Source organism: Pteronotus mesoamericanus, unplaced genomic scaffold, assembly GCF_021234165.1.
Source record: "Pteronotus mesoamericanus isolate MK-2021 breed Mesoamerican mustached bat unplaced genomic scaffold, CSHL_Meso_final scaffold_99, whole genome shotgun sequence".
In the NCBI taxonomy this organism is placed as follows: Eukaryota; Metazoa; Chordata; class Mammalia; order Chiroptera; family Mormoopidae; genus Pteronotus; species Pteronotus mesoamericanus.
Window position 1 is genome coordinate 11932977 of NW_026555330.1, and position 15709 is coordinate 11948685.

Consider the following 15709-nt stretch of genomic DNA (forward strand, 5'->3'; position numbering starts at 1 on the left):
GCTCGTTGTGCAAGGAGACAGTTTTGAATTTGCGTTCTGACAAGTTAGAAGGCCCGGTAAGCATTTTGGGCTTGCCATCCAGTCCTCGGAACGGCCAGGTATTAGTAATAAAGGTTCTGCCCAGGACAAAAGATCTGCACTGAGACTATGGGCAAAACCTGTAACGTGCCCTAAAATCAAGGTGCCCAGCCAGTACTTTCACTGCAGATAGAACAGAGCTTCCCCCTGTCAGGGCATGATAACCAAACGGGTCTCCAGCAGCAACCGCGACTAGGCTGCCATACAGTAGGAGGTATGGGCAGAAGGAGACCCTCACACAGCCCAGATACTGGAATCCACAGACAGAATGTCAAAGCAGCTCGGGCACATTCGAGGAGGAAAAGGAGAGGCGTTTGGAACGAATGAGTGAAGGTGACTGCTCTCAGCAGAGAACTGGGAACCCACCCACCAACCCCCAACCCAAATGGTGGGACTTGGCAGAGTGCAGGCGACAGGGGACTAGAAACTAGCAGCGCTGAGGAGGCAGCGAGGGGCGGAGGGCAGGAGGGCAGGAGGGCGTGGCCTCGGCGCCGGGGGCGATGCCAGGCAGCTTCACGCCCCGGTGCAGCAGGTGCTGGAATACCGTGCGGCGGCAGCATCGGTGAAGGGAAGAACGTGGATTCCCGGCTGGGGCCCGTCCGTGTGCAGCTGGCGTGTTCTCCCCGCGTCTGCGTGGGCTTCCTCTGCCTCCCAGGGGTGCGCGCGGGCCGTGAGTGGGCTGCCACACTGCCGGGGGAGAGGGGCCGTGCGCGAGCGCGAAGGAAGACCGGGTCCACATACGGGTGACAAGGGTGGATCTGCAGATTGTCTCTGGCCAGAAACTTGGCGTCTAGTCACTGAATTCTGCCGCTGTGCCACATACCTTCACGATCGGGCCTCCATCCTGACCCCTGCAGCCAGGGCACGGGAGCAGGGGGAAGCAATGGGGTTCTGCCCGAAGTCAGGGCTCTGCCCCACGGAGAAGAGCGCCCATCACAGGGTGGCCTGGGGCTTCCCCAGCAGCTGGCCACCAGGGCAGGGTCACCTGGGGCGTCTTTGGAAGCCAGCGGGGAGCTGTGGCTCCAACGAATAGAACCAACCGTGCGGTAACTGCCTTGTCAAACGAACAGCGGTCTGACCTGAGGGCCCCGGGGTGGGAAGCGGGGATAGCGAATCCCACAGACCTCACTTTATTTATAATTTTCCACGTGGTGACCAAGGATTCTAATTGCTGCGCAACGGCCTGTGCTGAGATGTGAACCTGAGTTATTTGCCTGCTTCTACCCTTTTAAAATACTATTATGTGCCCACATGCAGGAAGGACTTTGGGACGTGCTCCTGTTTTTGCATTGTTTTGTTTTCAGTCCTTGGCTTTGGCAGCGGCTGTCTCGCTGCCTTGGAGTGTTATCTCCCCGCAGCCATTACAACTCCTCTTGGTTATAGGAATTCACAGAAAAAGGCACCTTGCTCACTTACATGTTGGTAGTGTGTGCGCTGAGCCTGAACCTCACGGTAAATGTTTTTAAAGCCTGAAGTACAACTGGATGAGCGGACAGATTTTCGCAGTTTCAGTCCCATTCGAGTCCTCCTTTCTTTCTTTTCTGTACAGAATGACCAGTTCTAAGTCGCTGTCATTGTACCTGCGTTTGTCTTGGTCCTGCCTGCTCCTCCGTCTTCGCTGTCTCCCTGGCCTAGAGAAACAAAGGGTTGGCTTGTCACCCTATCGTGGGTAATGGGGCTGGCCACAGAGCGAAGGACAAGGGGTTTCCAGAGCCGCTCAGAGGGACCTGGAGTCCGCGGGCACCTGGGAGCCAGCACCGCGGGGGCGGGGACTGGGCGTTTTAGAAGAATACACAGGGGCCACGCTCGGGAGGGAGACCTCTCCAGGTCGGGCAGGGAAACACGGCCATGAGGAATGGGCCGAAAACCCTGCGTGTGAACAGAGGGGGCTGCTCTGGGGGGTATGGGCAGGTCACGGCAGGCCTCAGGTGGGTCAGAGGCCAGTTCCAGGGAACATCGGAAAGGCAGGGGGTCCTGGCAGGTGCTGGAGACCCGGCAGGTCAAAGTGCAGGACACAGACGGGCCCAGAAGGTAGTCAGGAAACCAGGGCGGGGGCTGTGTTCAGAAGGCCTGCGCGCGAGTCTCACTCAGCAGATTTTCTTGAGTCTCACTCAGCAGATTTTCTTGAGTCTCACTCAGCAGATTTTCTTCGGCTTCCTGCCGAAGGCCAGGGCTGTTTGGGGTAGGGGTGCGGCCTGGGGCAGATGGGAAGCCAGGCAGTCCCTCAGAGTGACTGCACACGGTCATCCAAGAGGCACACAGGGCGGTGGGGACGCAGAAGGTGACTCTGAAGGGTCACGGGAACGAAGAGAAGGGCTTTGTGACAGGGGCTTCAGGACATGGCGGTGGCCACGTTAAAGTGCCAAGACCTGAGGGGGAAGGCTCAGCCTTCCAGTTCCTCTGCTGAATCTGAGACCGTGGCACTTCTGCCACGGCTGCGACGAGAAACCACGGATGGCCTTGGATTTGCTACAAGCTGGGGAGGAGCGGGGCCGCCTCGAGGGGCCAGGGAAAGGGCTGGAAGGAAGTGGAGGAAGCCCGTGCGGACCACACACGAGCTGTCTGACCTCACACAGAGGACAGGCCCTCGCTGTGGGGCCTGGACGGACACCGGCATAGGGCTGCTTCGGACGAGGGGGGCCGAGGGGGCAGGAGGAGGGGCCTGGTGGGTGGGAAACGCACTCTGACAAAGAATCGCTTCTGACGGCGGGCAGAACGACTGGCGGGTCCGTGGACGCTCCCGTCGGAGGCTTTTGGCCTGCGTCCAGTGTTCGCCGAGCTCACCCCGCGAGAATGAGGTCAGAACAACGGGCGTTCGTGGAAGTGTCTGGAAATGGGTGCCGAGACACGGCTCTGCGGTGCAGCGACGAGCGAGAGCCACAGGGCGCCGGGCACGGGCTCAGACCCTAGTCCCGGCTCCACGGGTTCTGCGGCTGCCCGGCCACGGGCGCCTCCCCGTTGCCCCCCTTCCCACGTCCCCGGGGCCCGTCCCCGGGGCTGTCAGGGTCACCGTTCTTTTTGGTGCCTCAAACTGACACACACGAGTCAGGTAAAAATTTTTAAACAGCAATTTTATTGGAAGAATTCTAATACAGTCATTTACTCTTTTTAAATACATCTGAGGTTAAACAAAACATACAAAAATGTCTTCAGGTAACAAAAAGTGAAGTCTACATTACAGAGTTGTTGTACTTCGGCGAATCGGTTGCTCCCTCGCGCATGTGCAAACCAAATTACAAGTCTTGGAAGCGGACGTTCCAGCCTGGCCTTAGGAACGTGTGGTGCCACCATCTCCACCGAAGGAATCAAACCCAAATTCAAACTGGGCCACATGCTTAGAAACCATTCAAGACAGGAGGTCAGGTGTTGAAGGGGCGTAGGGAATATACCAGGAAAGGATTAGGCAATTTTTCATTCACAGTATTTCTGCTATATAAGGCCCATTCTGTTTATTGATTAAAATCACAGATGTTGGGGCAAAAATCTCATTTGGGCAGAAATGTCACTGAACTTGCTGCTATTAGAGGAAGCAACAGGGCTACCTGGCAAACTCTCGTCAGAGATACATCTAGTTCAACACAAAATTTTCACCGAGCCTCATCGCTGCATGGCATGAGAGACGGAAACAAAATTCACGCAAGTAAAGCTTTGCTGACTCAAGCAGGAGGGGAATACACAGGCGGGAGCAACAAGAAGGGATGAAAAGTAAATGAAGAAATACAGAGACACGCTACTAAAATTTAGCGTCTAGGAGGAAAAGAGGGAAAAAAGATTCAAAACTATCCCAGGAACATTTAAATCGCTGACTACACATAGTGTTATTACAGAAGCACCTTTATGGTGTCTCTTGGGAAGAGTTTTGGCCAATACATCTGGGACAAATGAAGGAGAAGACATGCTCTGCACAGGCCTTTAAAACGATATGAATATGGCAACTTCCCTTAAAAACAAAGGAGACAACATGGCTTCTTAACTTGGATGCAAGAGACAAAATTCAAGTGACCCGGGTTCCAGGCCCTGTTCTGCCCAGTCCCCCTCCAGCTGCATACAAAACAGCCCCGGCTTTGCGTTTGCGCTGCTTCTGCATTAAGGTAGACGACCTGCTCACGGGGACTGGGGGGGGGGGGGGGGGTGGGGGGGAGGAATGGCCTAAGGGAATGTAAAGCCACATCTATGTGCAAAAATGCCCAAGAAGAGCTGAGGAGGCTTTGCACTAAACCGGTCTTACCTGCCCCAACCCTGACTACACCATGGCCTTGCTCACTGAACGGACTCTGCGCATTGTAAATCCGTGCTGAGTTCGGGAGTCCTAGGGTGTATGAGACATTCGTTTTTCTTCCAACGCCATCGGCAAAATCACTGATGATAAATTTTGGGAGCCGCGGGAAGAGTTCAGAGTTAAATAGTATCAACTAGACTTACTCCTTTTGAAAAGGTGTCCATAAAATGAAATGCAAATCAACCCCAGGCGCCGCCCTCAGGCCGCACAGAGCGCTCTGCAGCCCGCCCCGCAGGAGGAGGGCGCCGCTGGCTGGCCGGGCGCCCCTCCCGACTCAGCCGGCCAGTCCTGGGTAAACAGCAGCTTCCTCCTCCGCCAGTGTCACTAAAACTTGCTACTTTTTTTTTTTTTTGAAGTTCTTAAAAGAGTGCTGAAAGGAGTTCTGATCGCTCTTTGTGGCCTGCAGTTTCAGTTCAATGGCAAAGGCAGGGAGTGAGCAAAAGAGGTGACAGAAAGAGCCACTGCCACAGCCGCTCCCCAGGCCTGCTCGCTCCCCACGCCTGCTCCGCCACAGTGATGTTTCGTGGGCTACAGCAGGGTAGCAGCAGGGCAGTTGGCTCTGCTGCCACCTCTGGGGTCTTGAACTCACTCGAGAAGACAGACATAGGGACAAGGTCCAGAGAAAGCCCGGACTCTGGTGCCGATGCTCCGCACCGCTCCTCGCGGGCAGGCTGCTCACTCTCGCTGCAGCTTCCTCAGTTGGGGAACAGGGCACGATTCCCTCCCTCCCCGGCGGCAGGAGAATCAGGAGAAAGTGTATTTGAAAACACTCCGTCAATCATAAAATCATATAAAATTCTTCATAGAAACGTGAGGATTTCAAACACGATAACATGAGAAAGGCCACGCAGAAAGCCTGACTCAGGAACACTTGATAAAGGTTAGACCCCAAACTTTCTGGATAATTTCAGTTAGAAAATGGTTAAACAGAAACCAACGCCTATCTTGATTCTGTGGCTGAGATCGGAATCACTAAGGCTTCTGGGGGATGTGTCTTGAAACAATCTCCCATTATTAAAACTTTTGATCAATGTTCTTTACAGAAACAGATAGTTTCTTTTTTTCCAAAGGTCTTGTGAATCGGAAACTCGTTTTGAAGATGGTGACCAAAAAAAATTTTCTCAAGATGATTAATGCTTACATGGAGACTTGAAAGTAACAGTTTAGCATTTGGGATTCTGATTTAAGAGTTCAAAATTTCACCCTACTGAACGAAAGAATTTATTTTGTTCCATACAAGATTTATTGCCCAATTTTGTGTGGCTCTGAGGACAACGTCAGACCGTTCGCAAGCTCTCCAGTGACTGAGCGATGAAGGAGCAAGACTGAAATGACAGGGCCTGCCAGCGAACCTGGCTTCTACAAAGACCCGGAGTTCACAGAATGCACACAAAAGGGAGAAACCAAGAGAGCTTCCCACTTCATTTAGCCTCGGGCAAATGAGCAGGAAAATCCACTCACAGGTGAAACGGGTCCAATGCACAGACGTCGTCAATTGTGTAAAAATCAGGAACTGGCTTCACAAGAGTAAAAAAGTAAAAATAGAGTAAAAAATTTAATTATCTCTTCCATAAGGAATACTATGGAAATAATATTCTAAACTGCATCATTAGATATGAAAAATAAGACAGTAAAACTCCATTTATAAAGTGCAATCATGTACCAAAAATGGAGGTCAGAGGTCCTCTATTTACAAATGCTCTCTCGTCACATTTACAGAAAGGCAGGCAGCCCGTGAAGCGGTGGCACCGCAAGTCGGAAGACCTGGCGTCCAGTCTTGGCTTGGCCACTACTGGTCTCTGCGACCTTGAGGAAAGGCCAGCTTTTCTGGGCTTGACGTTCTCATCTGGAAAATGAGAGGTAGAACAGACTGCTGCGAAGGACAGTCGCCTCAGGTGTCAAATTCTGTGTCAAGCAACGGAATGTTTCAGTTCTTAAACCCCAGCGTTCTCTGAGGGGACGCTCACGTTACTCATCTACGACATGGACGACACAGGCGAAAAAACATCAGAGGACTCGGCCCGACTGCACTGGGGGTCGGTGACTTGGCTGCTTTACAAAGTGCACAACGGTCACAGCATTTTGGTTCCTGGCCTCAACGCTGAGGCATTTGGATGCAGAGGAATCAGAGTGCCAAGGACATGTGACCACACTTCCTCCGGCCTCGGCAGAGGATGGCATGGGGGTGGCCGTGGGGAACACGGAGCTACGGACACACTAGGCCTTGTCCCTCACAAAGGTGCGGGGGGGCGGGGAGTGGAGTAGATTGGGCAAGAGAAGGGGGCCTACAGGGGGAGCCCTTCCTCCTGGTCAGAGTAATCTAGACTCAAAAGCACAAAACTAGTGTAGATATTTCTGCTTGGGGACGTTTACTTGGCAAAGTAAACTTTCCCTGAGCAAGAGAAATGTGGTCTCTGAGAATATTTTGGTTTTTCAAATATAAGCAAAGTTATACTCAGATACTGAGGTTTCCACCTCCCCCTCCAAGGTCGGCCCAACGATAGGGACATTCTAAATTTATTTTATAACAATAATCGAGTAGCTATTTCTCAGCGAAATCATCTGCTTCAGTTGCACATCTGGGCCAGGAATACCAGTAAAACAGAGCAATTCCTGAGGGTGTGGAAACAAACTGCTTTTTCTCTCTAATTTTCTACTGCTGCACGTGCAAGTTTAAAAACATTTAATTAAAGCATCAATGTTAAAGCCAACCAGCCAAACGATAGGAGCTGGCACTCTCGGTGGCAGGTGCAAAATTAGATTTCCCTATCGCTCTGGTGTTCCATACAGTCAAGGTCTTACCCAAGAAAAAAGCCCACACGCCTGCACTTTGCACACTGACAAAAGCTTCGCTTGGAACAGGGCGCTCAGTGAAAGGCAGAATTGGACCTTCAAAACCACTCATAAATTTTACAAGCCAGTGCAGATATTCTCTCCACATGTGAAATATCATTACAATTACACACGGTTAGTTTTTAAAGACACATGTCCTAAATCCCTGACTTCGCCTGGAAGTCACTTCCCGTAAAAGCCTGAACCCAGTGAGCGACCCAGGGTTCCAGCAGGCTTGGCCGTGGGTGAGACCTCGAAGTGACTTCCCTCTGACACTCACGACAAAGCAGCGGTACCATCCTCAGGACACATGCTTGTGTACGTCCCCCTGCCCAATGCAGCTCAGCAGCTGCTGCAGCTGCGCGCGTTCCACTGCAGGAACGCGGAGCTTCAGAGCTGCCCGGCAGTAAGAAAAAAGGGTTTGAAAATACTAGTCTGCAGAGAGGAGGCCACGGAGAGTCCGTGGCCATCTGCAGGGGTTTAGAGAAAGAAGCGTGAAGAGAGCAGTTCAGTTTCCCTAATACAGAGTAGTTCATAAATCGTGGGCCAGAAATAGGGAAAAAGACACTCTAGACCTTAGACAAAATCTACAGCAGTTTCCGCTGCAGCTGTGAAAAGTGCTTATGATCGACCTACATCTCAACATTCACTACCATCCTGCCGGGTTTTAAACCCCCAACAATTTCACTTTTTTAAACTTAAAAGGGGCTACACATTGCGGTGCAACGAAGTACAAATGCGACAGAATGTTTACACAGACTGGTCAAGCGCCTGTCATCTCAAATTGCAGTTTTACTTTCCAAAGACACAGGCACTTGGCAATCAGCTCACCGGTGAACTCCCAAGACGCCTGTGTCGCGAAGAGCTCCCCAGTCCCACGTGTGCCCGGCCTCCGCCGGCCCAGACGCAGCAGTGGCTGCTGGGGGCACCCGGCTATGGCCACGCAGGCACGTGGGGCGCGCGGCTTGGCGTTTGAGGCAAGACGAAGCCAAGGACACCGTCGCAGCCATTTCCGTCTTTGCTCCATGCTGCCTTTTCCTTCATCAGTAAAACCCACAAAACACAGCAAGGACGAACAGAGGAAAGCTCGTCATAGACACAGTAGCTTCTGTAGAAATTTGGAATTTAGCAGTTGGAGAAAGTCAAAACAACTACCTTTATAACAGATGCAATTGCATGTTTTGGAAACAATCCACAAAATAATTTAATGTGATAGTTGAATTTGATTTAAAAAGCAAAAAATTACCTTTTATTTTTTGATGAGACAAAACAATAAAAGAAAATTTCTATACATCTAAACCTCCGCTGAAGCACACAGAATGACAATCTGTATACGTTACTAACAAGAGTGTCTTACTTTGTACAGATTACAGAATATCCATTTAAAAAACACACATGACTTTTGACGGTAAATTTCTCTGCTGGCAAATACATTTTCTGAGACGAAGGCACTTGGAAAACCCAATATGGTTTGGTTCATAAGTTTGCAAGGTACAAACAATTTCACAAACATATGATTATACTGAAGAACGTCAACAACTGTGACATTACATATAAAACAGATTTCCATTTCTTTTTTTTTTTTTTTTAATAACACTGGTTTTGTGGGAAGGAAGAAGGCGGTTTCCAGCCACTTCAGTGAAGGCCTTCCAGATGACCAGAAGCCCACATCTGCACTTTTTACGAGCTGGTCAGAGGGGTGGCATGAGGACATTGGAAATTAAAAAAGAAAAGAGAAACGAACCAACAAACAAAAAACAACACCCTGGGACAAAACCAGAAAGCTCAGAAATCAAAGTGGTTTGGAGGGGGGAGTACAAAGGACCAGAGCAGAAGTCCAGGGGGGGTCTCAACCGGACCCCCGACCCCCGCAGGGCGCACGCGGCTGCCCCGCCCGGCCGGCGCTGGGGAGCGGCAGTGACGCCTCCTCTCGGTTAAAACGCTACGTACAGTACCGGGAAGGTCGGTCTCCGAAGAAGCCCAGCTTCTTCTCGCTCCTTACATGGCTGCAAAGTCAATCTGTACATAAAGCTGTCTCACTCCGGCCTGAAAAGTTTAAAAAACAGAAACATTAGAAAAATCAATTAAGCCCAAAAGCAAACTATACAGTTCAGAACAGTGGTCAGAACAAACAAAAAAACCTCATTTTTATGAAAAGGGATTCCCTCTGCCTCTGAGAAATAATTCTGTTTTTCACTCTAGTGAGCCAACCAGTTTATTTTGGGAACAAGTTCGTTCATAAATTCCAAAGAGTCTCCATGTTGCCGTAGGAAAGCAAGCCAGGCTCCTGGTCCCGTGCCTGCGCGAGTGACTGCTGGAGGAACGGGGTCCCCGCCGGCCGCGGGGGCAGCGCAGGCCCGGCCGTCAGCTCGGAAACCCGCAGCCGCCCGGCCTAAACCGCCCCGGCGGCCGCGCCGGCTCTCCGGCAGAACCGATTCTCCTGTCTGCTGTCCGTCGTCCCTTTTCCGTCTTCTCGCCGAACCCGTTCCAGCCAACACGCCGCTGCCTACCCCGTCGCAGTGTGTCAGGGTCACCTCAGCGTCCTCCGTCCCCAGTCCTGACTCTGTGCTCGTTTCTCCGCAAGGACGGGGGCGAGTGCCCCTCCTGCTCCAGCGCCTGGGCGCCCCTGTCACCGCGCCTGCGGATCTGTCTCAAGCCCCCGCTGACCCGTCCTCCTGCCTTCGCTCCCCGAACACGGAAACGCCTCGGTCCTCGGGGCCCCCCTTTTCTACCCCTGTTCCCCAGGGCAGGGGTCCCCCAACCCCCGGCCTCAAACTGGCACGGGTCCCTGCCCTCTTAGGACCGGCCGCACAGCGGGAGGTGAGCGGGAAGGCAATGCGCTTGAATCACCCGAAACCACCCCCGGGCCGTTCGAGCTAAAACTGTCCTCCCAGAAACCGGTCCCTGGTGCCAAAAGGGCTGGGGACGGCTACCCTGGGGGTCTCACCCCGGCCCGGGGCGTCAGCACCTCCCCCCGAGCGCCCACCCTCCCGCATCTGTGCCCCAGGCTGGGACCCTGTCCTCTGTCAGACAAGCGGCCCCACCCAGCCGCCCTGAACACCGTCTCCTCCCCGCAGCCCGACGCCCATCAGCTCCACAGCTCAGTTCCCCGCGTGGGGTTTCAGCACCGCAAACGCAGACTGGGGCCGCCTGCCCTCGCCCCGCCCCGTGCGCCCCCGCCCGGTTCGCAGGGGCCTCCGGTGGGTCTCTCGTCCGCACCGCAGCCGCGGCAGTGCCGCTCGGTCACCCACGCCCGCAGCAGCCCACCGCCCTTAGCCTTCCCGCGACAACCACAGCCCCGGGGTGCCCTCTGACCCCAGCTCTGACTCCTCTCCCTCCCGGCTGCGGCCACACTGCCCTTCGGCCTGGGACACCGAGCCTCGGAACCACGTGACACAGCCCGTCTGTCACCTCTCCAGTCAGACACCAGCAAGGCCTACGCTGGCCACCCCGGGTAAGACGCCCCCAATTGCTTCCTGGGCACCTCCTGCGCGCCAGGCCCTGTTCTGGCCCCTGAGGGTGGGATGGCGGACCAAGCAGAAAAGACGCCGCTGCGCTCGTGGAGTTTGTATGCCGTCGGGGGCCGGGAAGGAAGGGAGGTGAGAAACCGGCCGGCAGACAGACCGCGTCAGGTGACGCTCCCGGGCCAGGGGCGAAACAGAGCTTGACACAGAGGCGGCGCGGGCCTCGGCGCGCCGGCCCCGGCCCCGCTCCGCGGAGCCTCACGCGCCGCCTGCTCGCACGCCGCGCCCCTCCGCTGGGTTGGTGTGCCCGCCGCCGCCCCCCACGAGGATGCAATCTGCCCAAGCCAGGGGGCTCATTTTGATGCGGACTCCCTCCCAGAGCCTCGAGAAGCAACCAGCACACAGTGGGTGACTGGTAACTATTTGCTGGAGGAACTGAAAATCCACCAATTTCCTTCTTTCAAAGAAAAACGATTTGTTTAAGAGCACAATCCACTACAATAAGTTCATGTTGGTACCACAGAACGGAAAGGCCAATCAGAACAGTCAAGCGAAAGGGAACAGGCAGAGTAGGGGTAAGACACTGGCATTTCCTTCTTCCGGTGATGTCTGGGGTCCTCGAGGCCCACTTCCGGGCACTCGGGGAGGGCAGCTCCGCGAACACGAAGGGGCGCCTCCGAGGGATCGAGATGAAGAGGCGGGCAGGCCCCAGAACCTCCCTGCAGAGAACACAGCCCAGCTTTCCGCCTCATTAAAAAAGCCATCCTCGCTGTGATACAGTTAAAGCTCGCGGAAAACAGGTTTAACAGCGCCCTCTCCTTAAAGAGCTTTGTGGCATAAAAAGAACCAACTTAATATCTGTATGAGTTTTGAGCTAAAAGTGAAAAGCAATTTAATTTTTCTCATTTTAAAAGTGTTGATAAAATACCAACCCTATTTATCTCACAAAACCTTTATACATTCATTCAATGTTTGACAAATATTTCATGAATCCTTTCTACACGCTAGGCACCATTGCAAGGACCGTGTGTGGTAGGAGAAAGGATTTCATATGCTCTAACAGGCTACTGAAACAAATTATGATGATTGATTAATTATATTTGATTCAGTCAACCTACGTGGCCCCCAAAATTACTTAGGAACTCTTCTGTAAAATTCGTCTGTGTCTAACCTTAAGACAAAACAACCATGGCTCCAATAAAGTGGCCTAACTCTTTTTCTAATGAAAGTAAACTGGGGAAATCCTCTGGGTCAGCCCAAGGGCAGAAACGGAGAAGGCGATAGGAAATGACGGATGCCCAAGGCAGTGAGAGAGAAGGAGGAAAAACAAAGAGGCCGGTAAACTGATCTTTGCATAATCAGGAGCTCATTACTCGCCACCCCCGAGGGGCTGCGGCTTCACACAGAGGTTCGGTCTAACGAGGCCTTCCTGCTGCATCAGCCTGCCCTGGTGGGACAGCCTCCAGTTTTCCAGCCTCCCATCTTCCTTTCCCCGTTTCCTTCAAAGCAGAGAGAAAGGGGGAATTTCCAAAGAATGCAAACTAAGTTTTCTGATCAGTTTATTCCCCCCCAGAGATATGGACAAAACACCCAGCTGATCAAAAGCCTGCTGGGTTCCCTGCAGCACCCTGCCCCGGGGGCTGGCTTTAAAGCGAAGAAGTCTAGAAAAACTGTCTCACTCTCCCCCGTGAAAGCTAAACTAGCTCATAATCAGTAAATACTGCCTATGATAGATTACAAGTCATGGACAATCCTAACGTGGGTCTGGGGTCCTTCTTCCATAAACTGGGCACAGGAGTCTAGTGGGGACGCACGGGCTCGCCACACTCACCACGCCTTGTGGGCGAATTAAGGGAGCAAACCTAGGGGCTTCCTAGCCTCACACCCTGCGGCCCTTCACTCTGACCCCCTCAGGGGGCTGGGTTCTGGGCCACCTCAAGTACGTGGATGAAGATAAGGGGAAAATGCAGCCTTGCAAGCCAACTGACCACTCCTACAAACGGGAGAGACAGCTGCCCCCTGGGGCAGGAGGCTTCTCCCGTGGCTGCTCCGGCCCCACGGACACAGCGAGCAACAGTGACCAGGGCACAGGAAGGGGTCCGCAAGGCAGGGGAGTGGCGGAGCTGGATGTCCACAGCCCAGGAGCACCCACTGGGGCTTGCGAGGAGGCTTTCGGGTTCCTTCCCGGTATCAGTGTGGACTTCTGTTTTGAGGCTGGAGAGCAGAACATAGAAGGCCAGAGTAGGAAGCTGGGGGTTCAGGGCTTAAGAGGCAGAACAGAAATGGGCAGAAGAGGAGAAAAGATGGAAGAAATGAAAGAGGTTCTGTCGGGGACTAGGTGATGGGCAATAGGCCTGTCTTTTGTACTTTGTGGAATTTAAGAGGCCAATGAGCCCCAAGCATATTCTAGATTTTTCTTCAAACCTCATTTCTAACAGAACAAAAATGTATTGAAAAACTTGATAGATGATTGTGAGCCAGGTTAAAACAAGAAACACAAAGTGTTAAATTGCCTTCCTAAGCCAGTGTCCCACTTTCTCCTGTTTAAATACTAAACATAAAGAATAAGCTTTCTATGTCATCAATTCCAAAATGATAACTCATTTTTTTAGAAGGTAACAGAAGGGGAGAATGAAAGAAAGGACCTTTTCAATGCCAACAGAAAACCTTCTGGTTTAAACGCTGGATTATCACATCGCTTCTAGGCCTTTTGGCCAAGATCAGCCGTAGCATCTATTCTTACAATTTTAAAAACTGGATTACCACTTATTTAATAATCTCGAAGAAACCTGAGTACTAAAAGCACTGCCAATTCCACATTAGTGCACAGCAAGCCGTCTGCTTTAGCCACTGAAGATTAACCTATTCAAACGGGGGTAAAAAGGACATGCCTAGTATACAGTTCTGAAATAATCGCAAAACACAGTCATAGAAACAAAAAAGAAAGTGACACTTCTCAAACTTCTCATGTTATTAGCCTTTTCAGTTTAATGTTATCCTCAGAGATTATAATGTTTTTAATCAAAAACTATTACTTAAATTCGGATTTAAAAATTTAAAAATCAACTATAAGAAATTTAAAAATATCATAAAGCCGAAGAGTAAAACTAATGAGAAAATTCTTCTGGTCTTTTGGAACTAAGGCCACCTGTATTCAAGTTCCATACCTAGAACATTCGTGTGATTATTCTTCTCAAAAATGGAGTCATTTGTGTTTGATTACCTCTCAAAAGTAAAACCTATAAACAAGATGTAATTTAAAATTTAACAATAAGGTTAAGCCCTGGCTGGTGTGGCTCAGTGGAGAGAGCACCAGCCTGTGAACCACAGGGTCACAGGTTCGATTCCCAGTCAGGGCATGTGCCTAGGTCGCCAGCCAGGTCCCCCCAGTGGGGGGCGCGTGAGAGGCAACCACACATTGATGTGCTCTCCCTCGCTTCCCCTCTGAAAATAAATGAATAAAATAAAAAAAAATAGTTAAAAAATTTTAAATTTTACTTCGTGAAATGAAAATGTTGCTGGAAGCCCTGGATCTACTGAGAGCATCTGGATATGCATTACTGGAGCACAAGCAGAAAAAAACCAAGTGAATCAAACAGCTGTAGCCTGCCTGCATCCCGGCGGAAACAACACCGTGCCGCCGGGGGAGGGGAAGTCACGGGGCAGCAGGCGGCCCCTCCATCCCCCCGGGGCCTCCGAGGGGCCCTCCACGGATGAAATTAGGTTGGCTTGCCCTTGGCTGACAAATAGGCTTAAAATACTTCTCAGAGCTTAACATTTTCAAAACCCGAATACAGTTTCCAAAACTAAAGCAACAGCTGAACAAAGGGCCAGCTTCGCCATTTTCAAAGCCAGCATTTCCCAGGCCCCCCGAGGAACCCCGCTCCGGCTCAGCGGCGGCTCAGCCCTGATTCCTGGGCCGCGCCCGCGCCGAGGGCCCCGGGCCGGGCCTGGGGGACGCGCTGTCCCTGTGCCAGCCGCCGCCCCTGCCGCACACAGAGGCTCGGGGCCAGGCCTGCGCCGGCCACGCGGAGGCCATGCGAGAGGCGTGGCTGTCAAGCGAGGGGCCTGCCGTGCCTGGGAGGACCTCCTGTTTCCCCCAGGCTGAGCCAGTGCCCAGCGGTGGGGCAGGGAGGGCGCCGCCACCGCCGCCGAGGCCAGCTGCCACGGCACTGTGCCCTGTCCTCGCTCCGCCGCACCGCGGGGACACTGCGGCCGCCGTGACCCACACACGGTGCTGAGAGCAGCTCAGGGCCCACGAAGCTACGGGCCCACACCGGTGCCGCCTAGATTTGCCTCCCGCAGAAACGCGCGCGCTGTGGCCTCGGCCACCACCGGGGCCCGCGCTGATCCGGGGGCCGTGGGCAAGCGCCTGCCGCGGACGGCGGACTGTGCCTCCCGGACCCCGCAGGCAAGTGCGCCGCCGAGGAGGAGCACACTCACGCTGCCGGCGCAGTGCGCTATACAAACCTATATATATGCCTCAGAAGTTAAAGGGTACATCTCTTTAAAACAGGGGAGACGACAAATCCTAACACCCTTAAAAGAAGTTAGCAAAAAAGGCATACCTGAGTAAAAATGTTATGTGTTTGGCTTAAAATCCACCTGGCGTCAGCGTCCGGTGCCACCACCAACTTCAAGGTCCCCACGTACACGTCGGAACACAAGGTCCAGAAATGCTGCTCCTGTAAACTGTACACTCCCTGCAGGTGCTGCACCTGAAACACAAGGGCGGGCGTTGCTCATCGCGGGCACCGGTGCCCTCGCCCCGTTGTCCCCCGCCCCCCCGCCCCGAGCTCCCTGCAGTGCGCGGTGGGCGCCCCGCACCTGCGCCCGTGCGCGAGGCACCCAGGCACCCGGGCCCCGGCGGCGGGCGCTCGGGGGCAGGGGCGCGCCCGTGGCGTGGGCGGGGCGGGAGAGAGGGCGCACGGCAACCGCAGGTTTTCCCAGCCTTCAGCCGGAGGGCCAGTAGGGGCGCAAGTGAGCTAGGAAACAAGGCAAACAACGACAGAGTCCATCAAAGATGCAGGAACGACGTACAGCACAGAAACCGATC

General features: G+C 53.1%; 1 protein-coding gene across 1 annotated transcript in view; it reads right to left on the minus strand.

The window, feature by feature from the left end:
- Positions 1–4639: 4639 nt before the first annotated feature.
- The window catches only part of SLC30A7 (solute carrier family 30 member 7), a 46740-nt gene continuing 35670 nt past the window's right edge, over positions 4640–15709 (minus strand). The window contains exons 10-11 of the mRNA XM_054564940.1: positions 15222–15371; positions 4640–9235 (exon numbers count right to left, since the gene is read on the minus strand). Coding sequence (XP_054420915.1) covers positions 9188–9235; positions 15222–15371 — 198 coding nt within the window. The 3' untranslated portion in view covers positions 4640–9187. The remainder of the gene's footprint in view (positions 9236–15221; positions 15372–15709) is intronic.